At 36.5% G+C, this 17,134-nt stretch overlaps 1 protein-coding gene across 1 annotated transcript; it reads left to right on the top strand.

Moving 5' to 3' along the window:
* Nucleotides 1-4,825: 4,825 nt before the first annotated feature.
* LOC148878784 (uncharacterized) lies at nucleotides 4,826-16,500 on the top strand. Its single transcript, XM_088960151.1, has 7 exons — nucleotides 4,826-5,555; nucleotides 5,705-5,882; nucleotides 6,051-6,148; nucleotides 14,752-14,848; nucleotides 15,128-15,213; nucleotides 15,308-15,382; nucleotides 16,261-16,500. The coding sequence occupies exons 1-6, from the start codon at nucleotides 5,283-5,285 to the stop codon at nucleotides 15,359-15,361; spliced, it is 786 nt and encodes a 261-aa protein (XP_088816277.1). The 5' UTR covers nucleotides 4,826-5,282; the 3' UTR covers nucleotides 15,362-15,382; nucleotides 16,261-16,500.
* Nucleotides 16,501-17,134: the final 634 nt, after the last annotated feature.

Here is a 17,134-nt window from a genome sequence, read left to right as displayed (position 1 = left end):
ACTCAAACATCACCCCAACCCACTCCAACCCAACATTTTTCGGATTGGGTTCGGGCCAACCTGGTCCAAGTTGCAGCCTTAGTTGTAAGGGCTCATACGAATACAAGAACACATTAAATAGGTAATTTTATCATATAGTCTGATTTAAAGTTAGCTACTTGGATAAATGAAGCAAATTAATTTAGTGTAACTTAATTAGTTAACTTAACTTAAACAATTAAATGTGATAAATTAACTAATTAGTAATTTAATTAATCTAATTAAATACTTATTTTACATCAATTACTCAAATTTTAAAACAATTTATTTTATAATTACAATTAATAACTTCAAAATAATTAATTAAGTCTTAAAAAAACATTTAAACAAAACTAAGTAACTTAACATATGATACGCATTAAGACATTTTACCAAGTGTATATTGTTGAAGGGGTTGGGGGAGGGAGTGAGAGACTGGGTGTGGAGGGAGTAGTTGAATTATTAGAGAGAGAAAGGGAGAGAATGTTTTAAACTACCGGTTTGCTTTTGTTCCATGAAATTTAATTGAAATGTTAAAGATATGTAGATGGAAAGGTCTATGTTGGTCCAAAAATTCTAGGCTTGGTCTTAAATTTTGTGTTTAGACTTGGTCCAAGCATAGCCCTGCAAATTTGTAGCCCAATACTTTAGCCCAACCTGATCTCACATTAGTCTCATAACTTTCCAAGTAAAGCTTGGGCTCAACCAACCTAAGCCCAACCTAACAAAAAAATTCAAGGCTTGGGCCTAGGTCTTTTATTCAAGCCTGGTCCAGTGATTGAGTGTGCATTAGGCCCACAAGTGTCCAAGTTGGGTTTGGTTCCAATACTTGAATCCCAATTGGGGCTTGCCTAGATGAAACATAATTATAAGACTTCATTCATTCATAATTAAATAATTATATTGATTAATTAAAAAATACATTAAAACATTTATTATCTTGTAAATAATATTAAAAGTTCATGGAGAGGGTGGTTGAAGATAAATGAAAATTTGAAAATAAAGATAAATGAAAAATTAAAATAGTATTATAAAGCCACAAAGGGAGTGGAGAGAGAGAGAGATGAAGGGATGAGAGATCCATCGTATGGACACCCAAATCTTGCAGAATAAGGTGGGCGAATTTCAAAAATTTCTCTCCCTTTCAACTGGGAATCAAATTCCCTATTTAAAAAATCATATTTTCAATGATCAATCTTGAACCATAGACTGAACCAGATTTGAACCAAAAGGAGTAGGAGGGAGGTATACCTGATACAGAGAAATATTATCTCTCAATGAATGTGTTCACGCCCAAGGAAGGATCCAAAGACTGCTCCCACTGAAAATGGCGCAGTGCAGGATGGAGCAGAATCAGCAGTGTTCTTCTCCAAAAACTCTGTCATTCGCAAGAAACAACAGGATGGCACGTGAGCACAACTTCTTATCAATTCTTTCTCAAAGAACTGATGACAAGATCGAATCTTGCTTTCTCCCATAGAGTTGGAGATCGAACTGGATGTCTGGCGGCTGCAGGAAGGAGGTGGCAAGAAAGATTTTCACAGGGATTGCAGAAATCTTTCTTCTGGGATTTCAGCTCTGAAGAGAATGTGAGTATCTGTCTCTAAAGGCTGTCGCCCCCTCCTTTTGTAATCCTAAAAGATCAGCTCCTGATCCAATTAGGAGTTGCTGATCCAAATCATATTTGGATCAAACATCCTTTTAGATGATAAGGATAAACCCTAATTTTATCTGCAGATTAGATCAGCCTTCTCCTAATCTCATTAGGAGGTTTCTAGATTTGAATTATATTCAGATCTGGACTCTCTGAGTGGATAGGGTTAAGACCCTATCATATCTACTGATCAATCTCATAATTCACCCATATCTAACTTATTAGATTAGTCTAGTTCGAAAACGGGCTTTAGGCCCATTAAGCTTATGTGCTCACTTAGCCTTTCTAACTACTGCCCAGTTGGGCTTCCTTATATGGCGTGGGACCCAAGCATTGATCTACACATCAGCCACATGGGTTCGGCCCAACCTTTGTTACAAGGCCTTGTCGAATACACTGTTATGGACAGTGCACCCCTTGAAACCTATCAAATGGGCTCTATGGGCCCAACAGTTACCCTAAGTGGTCCCTGGGCCAAGCCACCATGTAACACCCAGGGACTGTGGGCAGATGCAAGATTAACCCATCAGGCATTACCCTCAATGGTCTTACACTTAACCTCTCAGCCCATAATGATCAAACACTGCTCAACAAGAGAGGACCTCTCCCTCGGCTGCTAGGAACAGTGTTGCACTCTCTACTTATATGGATTCCGGGAATTAAAATCTTTTGCAAACATTTTAGAAACCATAATATATATATATATATATATATATATATATATATATATATATATATATATATATATATATATATATATATACTTTTATATCTCATATAAAATATATTTTGCAAAACAAATCTCCACGATTGAAATCGACCGTTGACAGTCTTGGTTTCCATCAATGAGAGCGCATCCTTGATCATTACCTTTGTCCGACAATGGGGCTGATCATGTCACTATAATCACCCACTCAGATGAATTCTCAGACTGTCCCAACATACCCAGGTTTTGACCCCCGCTAAGGATCTCACTGATTGGTACATCAAAGATAGCCCAATCCGACACCTAGTGCAGTATAATAATCGAGTCTAGGGGTCGGGTGTAACTTTATAGTTTTGCCCATTAATCTCCAAGGTCTAGGGCAATACTGAAAATCTAGTCCAATTCAAAGATTCAATTAATTTTACACTGTATGTGCCTAGGGTCTCACCCTGGCAGCTGAGACAGGCCACCCCAACCGACTTGGTGGCACAACAGTGTCAGCCTTATCAGGATAGGTCTCCTCAGACCGACGCACTGGCTGTGAACATTCTAAATTAAACACGAGCTCATTAAGTGTTCAGTTTAAGGGTATTACACATAAACATACCAAGGAAACATGAATCAAATGTGCATTTTTATTCATTTACAATAAAATCATAAAGTACATTCCGATTGAAGTTAAGGGCATACAAATCTGTCCAACAAGAGAGAGGGGGTTGTCAATGGGTTGGGTCTATATAGAACTGGAACCAACCCGACAAAGAATTACTAAGGGTTTGGAACCAAACCAGACCCGTAAGGTCTATAACCCAGAACTGAACCAATTGGTTCTCGAGACAATCGATCTGATTCGATGGGCCTGATTATAATAAACCTATTGAAATATTATATATATATATATATATATATATACATATATATATAAATATAAATAGAATACTCATGAATAAATCAAATTGGTTGGTTCTTAGGACAATTGGGTATTGACCTGATGGACGCGATTATATAATAAATTAATTTATTTAATATATATTAAATATATTAAAATTATAAGAATCAGGGTAGTATATTATGAACCGGAATCAACCCATTGGTTCTAGTTCTTAGAAGCATAGTTGACCCAAGAGAGTAATAACAATTTTGTGGCAATACTGTAATTACATTTTGACAACTCTTGTAATTACATGAAAACTCTATGTCATATGCACAACTAAGAAAGAGAAAATGATTGCTTTTTAATGGCACTCCGGTAATTAGTAGAAACCCAAGTTTACAAATAATGACACTTATAATTAATTATATGAAAACTCAATGTCACATGTACAACAAAAAAGGAGGGGACGATTGATTTTAATGGCACTCCTATAATTAGTAAAACTTCAATGTGACAAATAGTGACATTCTTGTGATTAGTAAATAACTCAATGTAAAAAAAATGCTCATGAACCACTGGTGCCAAAACAACAAATATTTATGAACATCCACATGAGATTCTATGGGTGATTACGGTTCGATTAACCGAACCGTGGGGCATTTTTCTTCAACCAAACCAGTAACCGGAATTGAACTGAAATCAATTGGTTAATCGGTTGACCGGTTCAGTTAATTGTCGGTTTAGTTCATCAGTTTTCGGTTTTTTAGTTTTTACAATATATATTATAAAAATATATATAAAATATTATATTTTAGATAATAAATAATAAATAATATATTATAAATATATATTTATATATATATATATATATATAATGCATATTTATTAATTTGTAATATATAAAATAATATATATATATATATATATATACAATATAAAATATATATAATATATAAATATATAGAAATATATGTATACCGGTCAATTCGATTAACCATCATTTTTTTGGTTAACCAAAATTGAACCGATACCTTCAGCTTTTTAAAAACATTGAGCCGATTGGTTCATTTAACTAATTTTTTTGGTTCGGTTTTAATCAGTTAGATTTTTCGATTATTTTGCTCACCCCTATAGGATTCCATTTGAAGCAAACCGTACTCATTTTACATTTAGTATATATGATATTATGTTGGTGGAGGTTTAAGTGTGTTACCCAAAAAATTAAGATGGTATTTGCTACATAGGCATCCTCCGACGGAGTTTGAAGTATTATTTGGTTAAACCATTTGTTTTTCTTGGGATATTTGAGATTACCGCTATCAAAGAAATGATATTTCTCGCAATGCTTAAACGTTTTTCACTGTTCAGATTTTGTGGCGCCTAATGGTGCCTGGCCGTAAAAAAAAATACTAAAAAATGTTTTTCAACATCTTTTATCATTCTTCGTTGTTTATTTAACGGGAATGGAACTAAATAGTCTACATAATAAAGAGGTAAATTTTGCATCAATTACTGGGACATGTGAAATTCACACCGCCAATGAATGTAAAAGAGACGAAAGTACACAATTTATATCAGGTGAGGGAGCAAGTTCTAGTTAGGCTCAGACGCTCAGTTTTGAAAGAGTGCAAGTATAAATATATTCAGTGCAAAATACCTAACTATTTGTACTGCCGCTGATTTCAAACGGAGGCTTAAGAAAAAAGCGAATACAAAACCGAGTCGGGTGCAAAAATTGCATCTGATTCGGATTTGCGCTGCAAACAATCAGAATGTCAACATTGTCAAGTGATGGAGCCCCAAATTTCGGGGGGTACGTGGATTTTACCCGGAACAAAGAGCTACAATTCTCTCCCTATGCGTTCAGCCGTTAACGCTCGACTACACAAGCCCTAGAGCTACAATTCTCTCCGTGTCAAAAAAAAAAAAAAGAAAAAAATCTCTCCGTGTAAGCGCTAGATTTCATCTCCGCCTATAGAAAGTTAGGTTTCCCATTCAAAGATTTGATTTTGGTTCAGAAATTTGTGATCATGGCGACAGAACCAGCTTCGACTTCGAGCACTATTCCTTCTTCTTCAGCCCAATATACGTATTCAAACGGTTCTTATTTCCCGCTGCCTTTCCACCTTCAACAGCAGGATCCAACGGCAGCGCAGCAATACTCTAAACCCTATATGCCTTCAGCTCCATCGGTTCAAATTCCCGCTCCGCCGGTGAAATTTCCGGCTGCTCCGGTTATTCCTCCAGTATATCCGGCTCCAACACCAGTTGCCGGTATATATTCGCTTCCTCAGTATCAGCAGGCGAGTCCTTTCTTTGGTTTTTAGTTGTTGTCAACATTGTGGTCTTCCATCAATTATATTTTCAGAGCACTTACATTTTATAAGCCTGTGATATATGATTATGCTTATATTAATATATATATATATATATATTTTTCTGATACACACAGGCACAGCAGTTATTCCAGAGGGATGCACAAACAATTACACCAGAAGCTCTTGAGAGCGTGAAGGCTGCTCTTGCGAGCAGTGAAATTGAGCACAAAGCAGAGACCAAGAAGAAAGCAGTACCTCGAAAAGCTGCGGGACAAACCTGGGAGGATCCAACACTTGCAGATTGGCCAGAGAGTATGGTCCATTTATCTCTAAATATTTGCCGTTTTTCATTGTAACACTAGAAAATTTCATTTTTGTGATGCAGATGATGCAACTTTTGCCCAATATTTTGCTGTCTTTTCTGGTTTTCTTGACAGATGATTCTCTAGCATTCTCTAACACTGGAGTGATATTTTGCAGATGATTTCCGCTTGTTTTGTGGAGATCTTGGTAACGAAGTGAATGACGAAGTTCTTTCAAAGGCATTTTCAAGATTTCCTTCTTTTAACATGGCAAGAGTAAGTAGCCCGTGAACTTGAGCCCCATGTTCTTGCATCACTAATCAATGTGTCTGGTAGGAGCAATGGAACATACAATCTTTTAGAATATCCTTGCGGATGTTTGTTTAAATCTCACTGAGCTCATATTTTTTTGATGTACTTAAGCAAGGCTTCTCTACACATCAGTTAGATATTTGAGCGTGTGTATTGTCTACGAGATGTGAAACATGAAAGTATGTTGAAGAAACAAGACTAGTTGCAATCTAACTTAATGTAAGTATTTCAGTGTCTGGGTTTGCGTGGTTTGACATTTGGGATATGCTCTTAGTTTATCAGACAAGTTAGATCCAATAGTGCAAGTGAATGAGCTATATCTTCTCAACTTTTGAAGCATACAAAAAACAGGAATTAGGAAATTAACTTGGAAGCTGGGTCTCAGTCATCTGAGTGAATTACATAGTTAACCATTCATCAACTCTGTGACTTTCTTAGTTTCTTTTTTCCTGTAGTTTAGGAAGAGATTTATAAATTTGGCTTCTTGATTTCACAACCACCATTTTTTATTTTTCATGCTGCCGTTAGATTATTACATCTATGTGTGTAAGTATTCCATGTGTGGCATGTACTGTGTAATTTTTTTAACCAAACATATAGATTGCCTTTCTATCCTGAAATATCATAATAACAAGTTTGTCATTCTACATAGGAGTCAGTACTTAGGACTTGTTTGTGATTTCCTAATTGGAGATCTCAACATACTAGAATTTCACAGTTTAATTAGTTCATTAGGTTCATATGGGTGACCATATAATGCTTCTAGTGTACCATGCTCTTGAATGTCTTTCAAGAGTATGGGATTCCCTCCCTCCCTCCCCCCCTCTCTCTCTATTTTCATTAGCAAAACTCCTTTGATTGTTATAACTAATTAAAAACAGTACATCAAGTTTGCTACCAAAAAGATGGTTATGAAAATGATTTCCATTCTCCAGTAAAAAAAGATTGTCCTGTTCTAACCTATACTATACTGATTATCACATTTCAGGAGCTACCTTTACCCAAATATTTATTTTTGAAGAAAGGTAAATCATATTGTATTAATTCAAAAGGAATATGGCCCTCTGTAAAATGAGTTTCTGTACAAGTATAAGCCATATCAGGACCTCGGAGAAAAAAAAACACCCTCAAAAAAGAAATATCCTAAGTATCATCCTTAAATATGTTATGAATAGACTGCCAATCACTGAGAGATCCACCGCCATATTGATGACTTCTGCTTAGATGTAGCTTTTTGCTAAAAAATTCTGATATTTCTCTCATACCAAATAGCCCAAATGATTGCCAGAGGGATGGCCGGCCATCAAACTTTCCCTTTTTTAGTCATTCTGGCAACCTGCCACTGTTCCAAAAGTGTTTTTACCAATTTGGGAAAGCACCAGTTCAGATCTACTGCCTTCAGAAAAACGATTCCACACTGCTACACTGAAGTTGCAGTGCAAAAATAGATGATTTGAGGTCTCAGCTTCCAGATTATAAAGTGAACACATCAGGTCTGCAATGTTGAAGCCCGTTTTTAGAAGCATGTCTTTAGTGAGGCACTTTTGCAAGGTGGTCACCGAAGCAAAAGCTTTACTTTTGATGGAGCCACAGACCCCCAAATTACTTTGCTAGGAAAATACTCATAGGGTTCACTCACTAGGCCCTTAAAAAAGGACTTGACAGTGAAAACACCTGAATGATTCCATTTCCCACTTCTTGCATCCTGGGATTCTTGATCTGGGTATTGATTCTGGGGAATGGCTAACAGCTCAGTTACCATTTCTAGTTTCCAAATTCCCAATCATTGAAATTCCTTCTAAAAGGATATCAACAGAAGCTATTGTCATCCACCACAGAAGGACTCTGCCACTGCAGTGTATTTATTTTCTGCCAAAATATAGAAGACTGCAATCGTAAATGCAGTGATGGAAACGATCTGATTTATAGGACTTTACCCAAATATCCTATAAATCAGATCATATTCATCACTGCATTTATGGTTAAATCACAAGTCTGATTAAATCTAATGAATGACACAGAAGGGGGTATAATAAAAAGGGTTTTGGGAGGAGTTGGCTAGATACAGATCTAACCTTTATTGTTTTCTAGAAGGTCACTCTCAGGCTCAACCAAAATTCTCACACTTGTCAGCCTGAAATTTTACTATTGCACCAAGAAATGACCCCTGTTGGATTTTCCACCCGATGGTTTTCAGTTGTATAAGAAATTAAAACCATACAAATAAAAAAAGACAAGAAATTAAAGCCACCATTTTGTAAATTTCCCATATTTCTAACGGTGCAAATTTTCTTCTCTTTCTCTTTCTATTCAAATCTTCATATTATCCCAAATTCTCAATCCTTAATTGTCCTCTTCCCATGACGTGAAGATTGTAGGACTTTTCTCCTTCCCCTTTCCTCACTGTAAGAATGTTATTATCTCTTAACTGATATAATACCCTAATAAGATTTCATTCTCATTAAGAAAAGGAACACCTTTATTTGGTTTCTGATGCATAGCGAGTAACTGAGTATTTGGATACATGCGACATGCCTGAAATTAGACAACTTTTCAATGCTTGAGCTGCTGGTAAACCTTGATTTATTGTTGGCTATTAAAAATCTTTTAGATGACTTGTGGGCTATAAAGGCTGTCTTCTCCTCATCATTGAAGAAATTATTAGTTCTTGATTCTTGATCTTTGTGTGGAATTAAAATACCTTGGTACACGATGCCAAGTAGCTAGGGTTTTGCAGGTGCTCCACGTGTCAACCAATAGAAATCAGGGATGCCAGAGGGTCTGTTTTAGCTGTAGACCTCCCTTGATCCAACCCAGTCCATGTCAGTCTTAATTTTGTTTTGGGTCATGCTCGGGTTGAAGCTGGTTTACTTTTATAATGGCATTGGAAAAAATATATAAATATAACCTTTGCTAAGAAAATTGGTACTGTTAATGGGACAAGCACAGGTCAAGTTCTATAACCCTATTCCACCTTGTTGGGTGGAAGTGACTGCAGGTCGGATTTGGGTTGAGCCTAAGATGTAATGAACCCAATCCACTGACTTCCCTAATAGAAATCATAGCATGGAGATAGCTGTAAGTGGATATTGAATTAAATAAATAATTTTGTGATATAGTATAAACAAAAAAGTTAGAGAAATATTTGGAGATTCAAATTGTTGACACTTTATTTGATGTCCTTTACAAGAAGATAGATGCCATATGTCAACGTGGCATCTAAGTGTTAGTAATTTAGCATAGGTAGACTGATTAGTTTGGAGTTATCCTAATACCAGGATTTCTTAGCTGTCCTAATAACAATGGCAGGATTTCTTATCTGGAGTTGTGGTTGTACATGGGTTGATCTTAAATTATTAGGTTGTATTGAGACCTTGTTAGTACTAGGGAGAAAATCATGTATGTGCTTCATGGTCTAGGCAATTCAGACTAAATATGGACTACTGTTTGCTATAAAGATGGGAAAGCTTAAGTATTTATATATTTGTACAAGCATAAGAATTGGTGAGAGCTTTGATGTATGCCTTTGACCATGCTTAGATACTTGCATTTATGTGAGTGACAAAGGATCCAAGTTTGATTTTCTGCTTGTGCATTTAGATCTTGCCATCCTTTGAAATTTTATTTCATCCAATTGTTAAACTTCAAAAAGCAAAACCATAATAAGGACAAGAGTGATTTTTGACCTTAAATCTGGACTACTATTTGTTGGGCTTACAATAACCACCCACATGATAAAACCACACTCCACAAGGTGTTTGAAATGAAATGATAACCAAGAGAATCCAATAGAAAAAAAAAAAAGAAATCCAAGCTAGGACAAAAGAAGCAAGCACCATCAAGAACACAAAGGAGTTATGTACTTTGGACTTACTGCCTACGTCCATGGGAGTGATAATACCATTCTTTACCATGAAAGAAAATGAGAAGCAGTACACGGTACCTTGTAGTTTGTAACCCAAACTAACCCTTAACCCTTGTATGCTCTTTCTTTCTCAACTCAAAGAACCCATGCAAAAAAAAAACTCTTTTTTTTATCGATAAAAGTACATTTTATTAATTCAATTAAAACACATTACACAATATTGCTTTTACAAATAAAAGAACCCAATTACAACTTTGCTTTGATGAGTTGGTCCTTGTATACTCTTTTTTTAGCTAAGTAATCAACTGTTCCATTTGTTGTTCTCTTTATCCATCTAAAAGTTGCCCCCTTCTCCTTTGCTATGTTCTTAATCTTTCTTATAGTGTGCCTATGAACCCACGTGCCTGGATTGCTTTCATTCCTCCGAGATATTACCAATTTTGAGTTCCTTTCCACTTTTACATGTTGAAAACCACATTGCTTTGCTACATTCATCCCTTGAAGCAGCGCCATCACCTTAACCCTAGTAGAGTCCCCCACTCCAAGAGGACCAAAGAATAATGTCACCACCTTGACCTTTTCATCCTTGAATACACCTCCAATTCTTGACATTCTTGGGTTTCCCAAAGAGCTCCCATCAAAGTTCATCTTCACTCTATTAACTGAAGGAGGCTTCCATTCCATGATTATTTTGTCTTTCATGGTAGAAGAGTTGGCTACTTCTTTCAAGCTCTTAAGATATCATCTACTGCAAGCCCTTGGAATGCTTCCATTGTTTTTACCTGATGGATAACCTTGACCTTTATACCCTCCACAATATTTTCCCTGCACCTACACCTTTCCTAAAATATTATTTCATTTCTTTTTTCCCAAAGTGTCCAAATAGTTGATGCCCCTAGCTGCCTTCCACAAGATTCTTCCCCTCTTCTTTGGTTGTCACAAAAAATTGAGGCTAGACAAGTTCTCTTCCTCTCTTCTCCCAAAAGAAAGAATCTAAACCCTACATACAAAATGAACCTTTTATATATAAAACCCACCTTAACCTAAAAGAGGGACCACATCAATCATTAGATTACTACCTAATGCAATGGTGGAAAAATAAGACAAAAACCCAACATTTTCCATCTTGGCTTATTTTTCAATCATCATGGAAATTGTGCCTTCACTTATTTGTAAATACTACAAACATCCATTGTCCTTGAGAGGCATCACTAGCTACACATAACTCATCATCTAGCCTTGATACCACTTGGTTTGACCAAAGTGGCCAATGTACTTGTGTAGTTGCACCCAAATTAACAATCCTAATTAACTCTATAGAGGGACTTCAATCATTCCTTTTCCCCAATAAGAATTTTCCTCGCATCATCATCTATACCCTAAAAAATGTAGCACTTGTCTCGACCTTAACTATTAAGGAAGAGACTGTCTATGTAGCCACACTGCATTGCACATCTTGTTTTCAGCAATTCGTTGAGGTCTTGGGAACCATTGTATTTCCAACCAAATAATACAAGTCCTTGCATTTTTCTCCCATCATTAGGACTATAATGCCGCATGTGTTTTCATGACTACCTACAACAAAAAGACTTTGCAACCTTTGGAGCTCAATTGGCTAAGTGATATTAGATTTGTAAGCATTTTTGGGACATATGCCAAAGTGCAATCATCTCCATCAAATATTTTGATTTTTACTATTCCAATATTTATAATGTCACAAGTAGACCGCTACCTACTAGATTCATCCTCATTCTTTTTTCGTACAAGACAATTTCTCTTCATGTGACTAAACTCCTTGCATCTATAATATTTTATCTTGCCCTTTCTTTGACCTTGAATTTTGACTTGCCATTCTTAGATCCCACGTTGGGTGATATTCCTTTTTGATTTGTTCCCCACATAACCATTGCTGAATCTTATGCACTCTCATACTTGGGCTTGGCTTCCTCATAACTTCATTGGATATAAGAGATGTGGTTACCTCTTTCAATTTTATAGTGTCTTTCCCATACAGCAGCATTATCACCAATATTTTTGACTCACCATTGACCTGATCGGTTGAATCGTTTGAACCACAACCTGACCAGGATTTCAGGTCTGGTTCAGTCAAGACCCATTAGACAGTCAAAAACCGTTCGACCCAGCCGGTTTGACCGTTGACCTATTCAACTCGGTGATCGGGTTGCGGGTTGCACACTCAATGCATGTAAAACTTTCGAAGGCCATAACTTTGTACTTCGATGTTTGATTGGGGTGATTGTTTTTGAAGTTGTGTAACTTTTTGAGATCTATGTGTCCCAAGGTGCCGTACCCCGCTATTTTTGCGAAAAAAACCCCTTTTTTGGCCTTAAATTATATCTTTTAATATTTTTATAAATAAAAATAAAAACTGAATTAAAAACATAAGTTAAATATAAAATAATACATATAACATATCTAGAACATATTTATACATTATTTATTGCTAATATATATATATATGCGTTGACATGGCACGGTCTGAATCGTTCGATCTGACCGGTCGAACCGATGATCAGCAACCTGGAGGCAAAAACGGTTCGACCTCCGGTTCAGTTTTTAAAACATTGATTATCACTATGCTTTTGTACGGATTAGGAGGCAAGGTAAGAAGCAAAAACACCTTGTTTTTTCCTCCACCTTGACATCAACTTTCTCCAATTAATCCAAAATACTGTTAAACATGTTTAGATGTTCTAGAAATTTCCCACCTTCTTCCATCTTTAGCTCATATATATGCATTGACATGGCACGGTCTGAACCGTTCGATCTGACTGGTCGAACTGGTGATCATTGACTCAGAGACAAAAACAGTTTGACCTCCGGTTCGGTTTTTAAAACATTGATTATCACCGTGCTTTTGTACGGATTAGGAGGCAAGGTAAGAAGCAAAAACACCTTGTTTTTTCCTCCACCTTGACATCTACTTTCTCCAATTAATCCGAAATACTGTTAAACATGTTTAGGTGTTCTAGAAATTTCCCACCTTCTTCCATCTTTAGCTCATATAGTTGTTGCTTCAAATACAACTTTGTGGTTAGGTTCTTCGTTTCTTCCCCAAATAGGGTGTTCCAACTTCTCCCACAACTTTGGTGCAAAATCTTCCTTTATAACACCAAACATAACGTTATCGGCCAGGAGCAACAAATTGTACTAATACACTTTGACTCGATGTCCTTTGAATTAGTATCTTTCATGTCTTCTAGCTTCCCATCCTTTCCCTTCATTGCTTTAGCCAAGCTTTGTTGGACCAAGATGTCCTTCACCCTTCTTTGCCATTAAAACTCTCAAACTGGAATTGAGAATTCATACATTCTGTTGTCATTATCTCTTAAGCAACAACACAAATACTTTGTAAATACCAACTTGAAAGCTTTGACACCACTTTATTGGGGTCGCAATAACCATCCATAGGATGAAACCACAAAGTATTTGAGACAAATTAGTAGCCAAGAGAATCTAATAACAAAAAAAAAAAAATATAGGCAAGGGGCAAAAGAAATAAGCACCACCCAATAGGCAATAACACAAGGGGTTTATGCAATTTGGCCTTATCGCCTACTTCCACCGGAGAGATAAAATTGTTCTTCACTATGTAAGAAGATGAGAAATAGTACACAGTACCTTGTGGTTTACAACCCAAATCAACCCTTAACCCTTATACACCATTTCTCCCTTTCCTTTCTCAATTCGAAGAACCCATGGGGAAAAAAACTTTTACACCAAGAGCACCCTTTTCTTGTTCCTCTCCTCTCCCAAAAGAAAGAACCTAAACCCTATAGACAAAAGGAATATTTTAGGCCTCTTTTGTTTTGCGTCACCCGGCTAAGGAGTTTTCCCAGACATTCCTAGGGAAATGTTACCCAGGTAATCACAAATACAGCGTTTGGCTTGGCCAAGGATTACCCAGATAAGGTGTGAGAAACAAAGTGATTGGCGTTTCCGGTGGGTGGGTCAGTAGGCCCCATTGTAGCGGCAGCCGAACATGAGATTATTGCATTTCCATAGGACCCACCTACTTACCCCCCCATCCCCACCCCCAAATTTTTACCACAAAACAGATGAGGCTTTTTATGAAACACCCACCTTAACCTAAAGGGGGAATCACTCCGACTGTTAGATTACAACCTATTAAAAAATAAAGCACAAACTCAACACTAGTTGATATGAAAATCATCCTTCATTCATGTGTGTAGTTCAGAATTTGATATGAAATCATTCCAGTTTTTTTCTTCTAGTGGTGAATAGAAAGGAAAGTTTCAACTTCTTCAAAATCTTTATTAGAGACTTGGTCTCTGTTTGCTAATGGATGAAATAGCTGAACTGAATGACATTCTTTTGCCTTTTCGTGGATAAAATAATAATATGATAAAATATTTAAAGGTATACTAACCAACCCAGTATGCTATGTTGCTATTCAGCCATTATGGAATTGACAGCCTACATAATGACTTATTCACTAACAGACAAAGCAGTAAGCCATTCAGTTCAGCCACTGAGCCGTTATCAAAAGGTCCTTTAGACTCGGATTAGGTTTCCGGTATCTAGCATTAAACTTTTGTTTTCCATTTCCAGATGTCTGAGGTTTATCATCTATGGTCATGGATTGTGCTTATTTTTTCTCTCTTTATATGTATGCAACTAAATTATTTATCCATTGTTTACATAATCCTCACCTTCCCAGGTGGTTAGAGATAAGCGGACTGGCAAAACCCGGGGTTATGGATTTGTTAGTTTTGCCAACCCTTCAGACCTTGCAGCAGCAATGAAAGAAATGAATGGTGAGCATATTAATATATATTTTTCTCATGGTCAGTTCCTTTCTTGAATATGTGTATTTTGAGAGTCTGTTCAATATTTGTATTTTACTTTTTGTGAGTATTTTATGCATACATGGGCATAGACAAGACTCTTAAATTGTCAAAATTCTAGATGGGTCTAGCTTAATTGCTGCAGTCCACTTAAAGTTGAAAATAAGGTTTATTGGCTTATCTGCAATTTACAAAGAACGTTGCTAAAATACATACACCCTTATTGTTCTAATTTCACAACCATCTCAGGTAAATATGTTGGGAACCGTCCAATCAAACTACGTAAGAGCAACTGGAAGGATAGGATGGACAATGAGGCTTTGGAAAGGCAAAAGGTGTATTTCAAAAGTTCAACTAAACTGCTGCCAATTGATTCATTGCCTTTTTGTTTGATTTCTGACTATCTTTCTGCCCAATGATTGTTGATAGAACCAAACTCAAAAGAAACCAAAGTTGCCGAAGAAGAGTGTCTTGCACAAGTGAGAGCTAAAACTGATATCTGATGTAAGTAATTTTGCTGAAACTTTTCTCTATGGTTCCACATTGCTGTTACTGCTGTACGTTTTCTCTGTTGGCATATAATTCAGTTTATACAATTGACACAATACCATCATGGTTCTCTAATTCCGTTTAGGATGTCCATGATGGTGATCTGCCCCTTAAATGTGGTGATATGGAATTACTCTTTAGGTTACTTCCATTATGGCCCCTACCTACAGGTTGTGTCAATGTTAATTTTAAATCTCTCCATCTTTCTTCCAGCCTAATAATAAAAGCAATCTACTTGTATGTGTACCATTAAAGTAGTGGATCATGTATTCATGTTCGTTAAGGTGGTAATATGTTTTTGTTGGCGATTATTTTAATTCTAGAAAACAAAGCCATACACATTGATAAACACCCCTTAAGAAGGTGTTTGGCACATAGCACTATGCACAATTGTTACACCCCCTTGTTGTGGGATCACTTTTTTGACATTTTCCCAACATCACCATGCGCGTAACCTTATGTAAAAGGTGGTACAAAAGTTAAGTTAAATCTGCCCAACCAAACATGATTTTGGTATGATAAAAGTTAAAACACCTAAATGGTGTATACATGTTGGGGTGCAACTTGGGTCAGGTTGGGTTGGGAATTTCTTAAATTTTTTTATGTAGTTGCAATTCTTCAAATTGGGCAACCCGACTTGCAGCTCTACTTACATGGACTCTGGATGCTAATGTAACAAACACCCCTGTGGCCTTTGCATTGTACCTGAACTCCTATTGTAACTGTAAAAAAAATTGAAAAAAGAGGAGAAATAATTCAGATGAATGGATCTCAGAGTTTTCCTATTGTCATAATCAATGTTCTGACCAAGAGAATAATAATTTCTTGTTCAGGTTTTCTTTCCACAGAATGAGGGGATATAATAGCTAAGCTTCTTTGGATTTCTGCCTCCAACGGAAGCTTATCGATAAGAGCATTCTTGACATCTTTTTTTTTTTTTGGTTTTTTCTTTCTTTCTTTCAGACTTTAATCAATCACTGATGAAAATTTATAGCATGTTGTATAATGTCTTAGTTGATTGTGTAAAAAATATCTTGACCATGGGGATTAAAGGAAGAGATTCGTTTTCATAATTTTTATTTTTCTGCATTTAAAAGATCGATGGTTGCTGGAGAAATGTAGGATACACTGTGAACCTTTGTCTTGACTGTAATGGTTTTTCAACAATCAATTGTCTGAGGTTTGTCATGGTTATCTCTATCTATGGAGATGGAGATTCGATCCTGGGGAATAGCAGGCCTCTCCCAGCGGAGGTATAGGTTCCATTCCCGGGCATCAGAGGTTCCTTTTCAATGTAGTAAGGTCCATGCAAACACCTATCTATTATGGGTCCAAATGCCTAATAGTGGAATGTTTTTGCTTCTTTTGTTCAACTATTTTGCTGCTAAATCTGAAATACTAGGATGTTAAAATGGTTAAAAAAAAATAAAAGGATAGTTATAGTGGTTAGAAACTCAATGGACAGCAAGTATTCCCTATGGTCATGCTCCTTGATGGGAGGAAATTCTTTGATCCTTGATCACAAATTCACAACTTCCTGTACTGAGCTCCAGAAAAAAAGGGTAAAGAAAGTAAAATGTCATCATTTCTCATCTAATATTTGATAGAACGCGTAATCAGAGGCATCAATTTGGACGTTTGTCTGGTTGTGTCGCCAGTTGCAAGCAGCAGTAGATGGTCGGACATACTCCTACATGGCAGGCCCGC

This window comes from Nelumbo lutea, chromosome 1 (assembly GCF_056320005.1).
Source record: "Nelumbo lutea isolate HS-2025 chromosome 1, American lotus-T2T, whole genome shotgun sequence".
NCBI classification, from domain to species: Eukaryota; Viridiplantae; Streptophyta; class Magnoliopsida; order Proteales; family Nelumbonaceae; genus Nelumbo; species Nelumbo lutea.
Note: the sequence above shows the minus strand (reverse complement) of the source record. Positions and strands in the feature narration are given on the sequence as shown.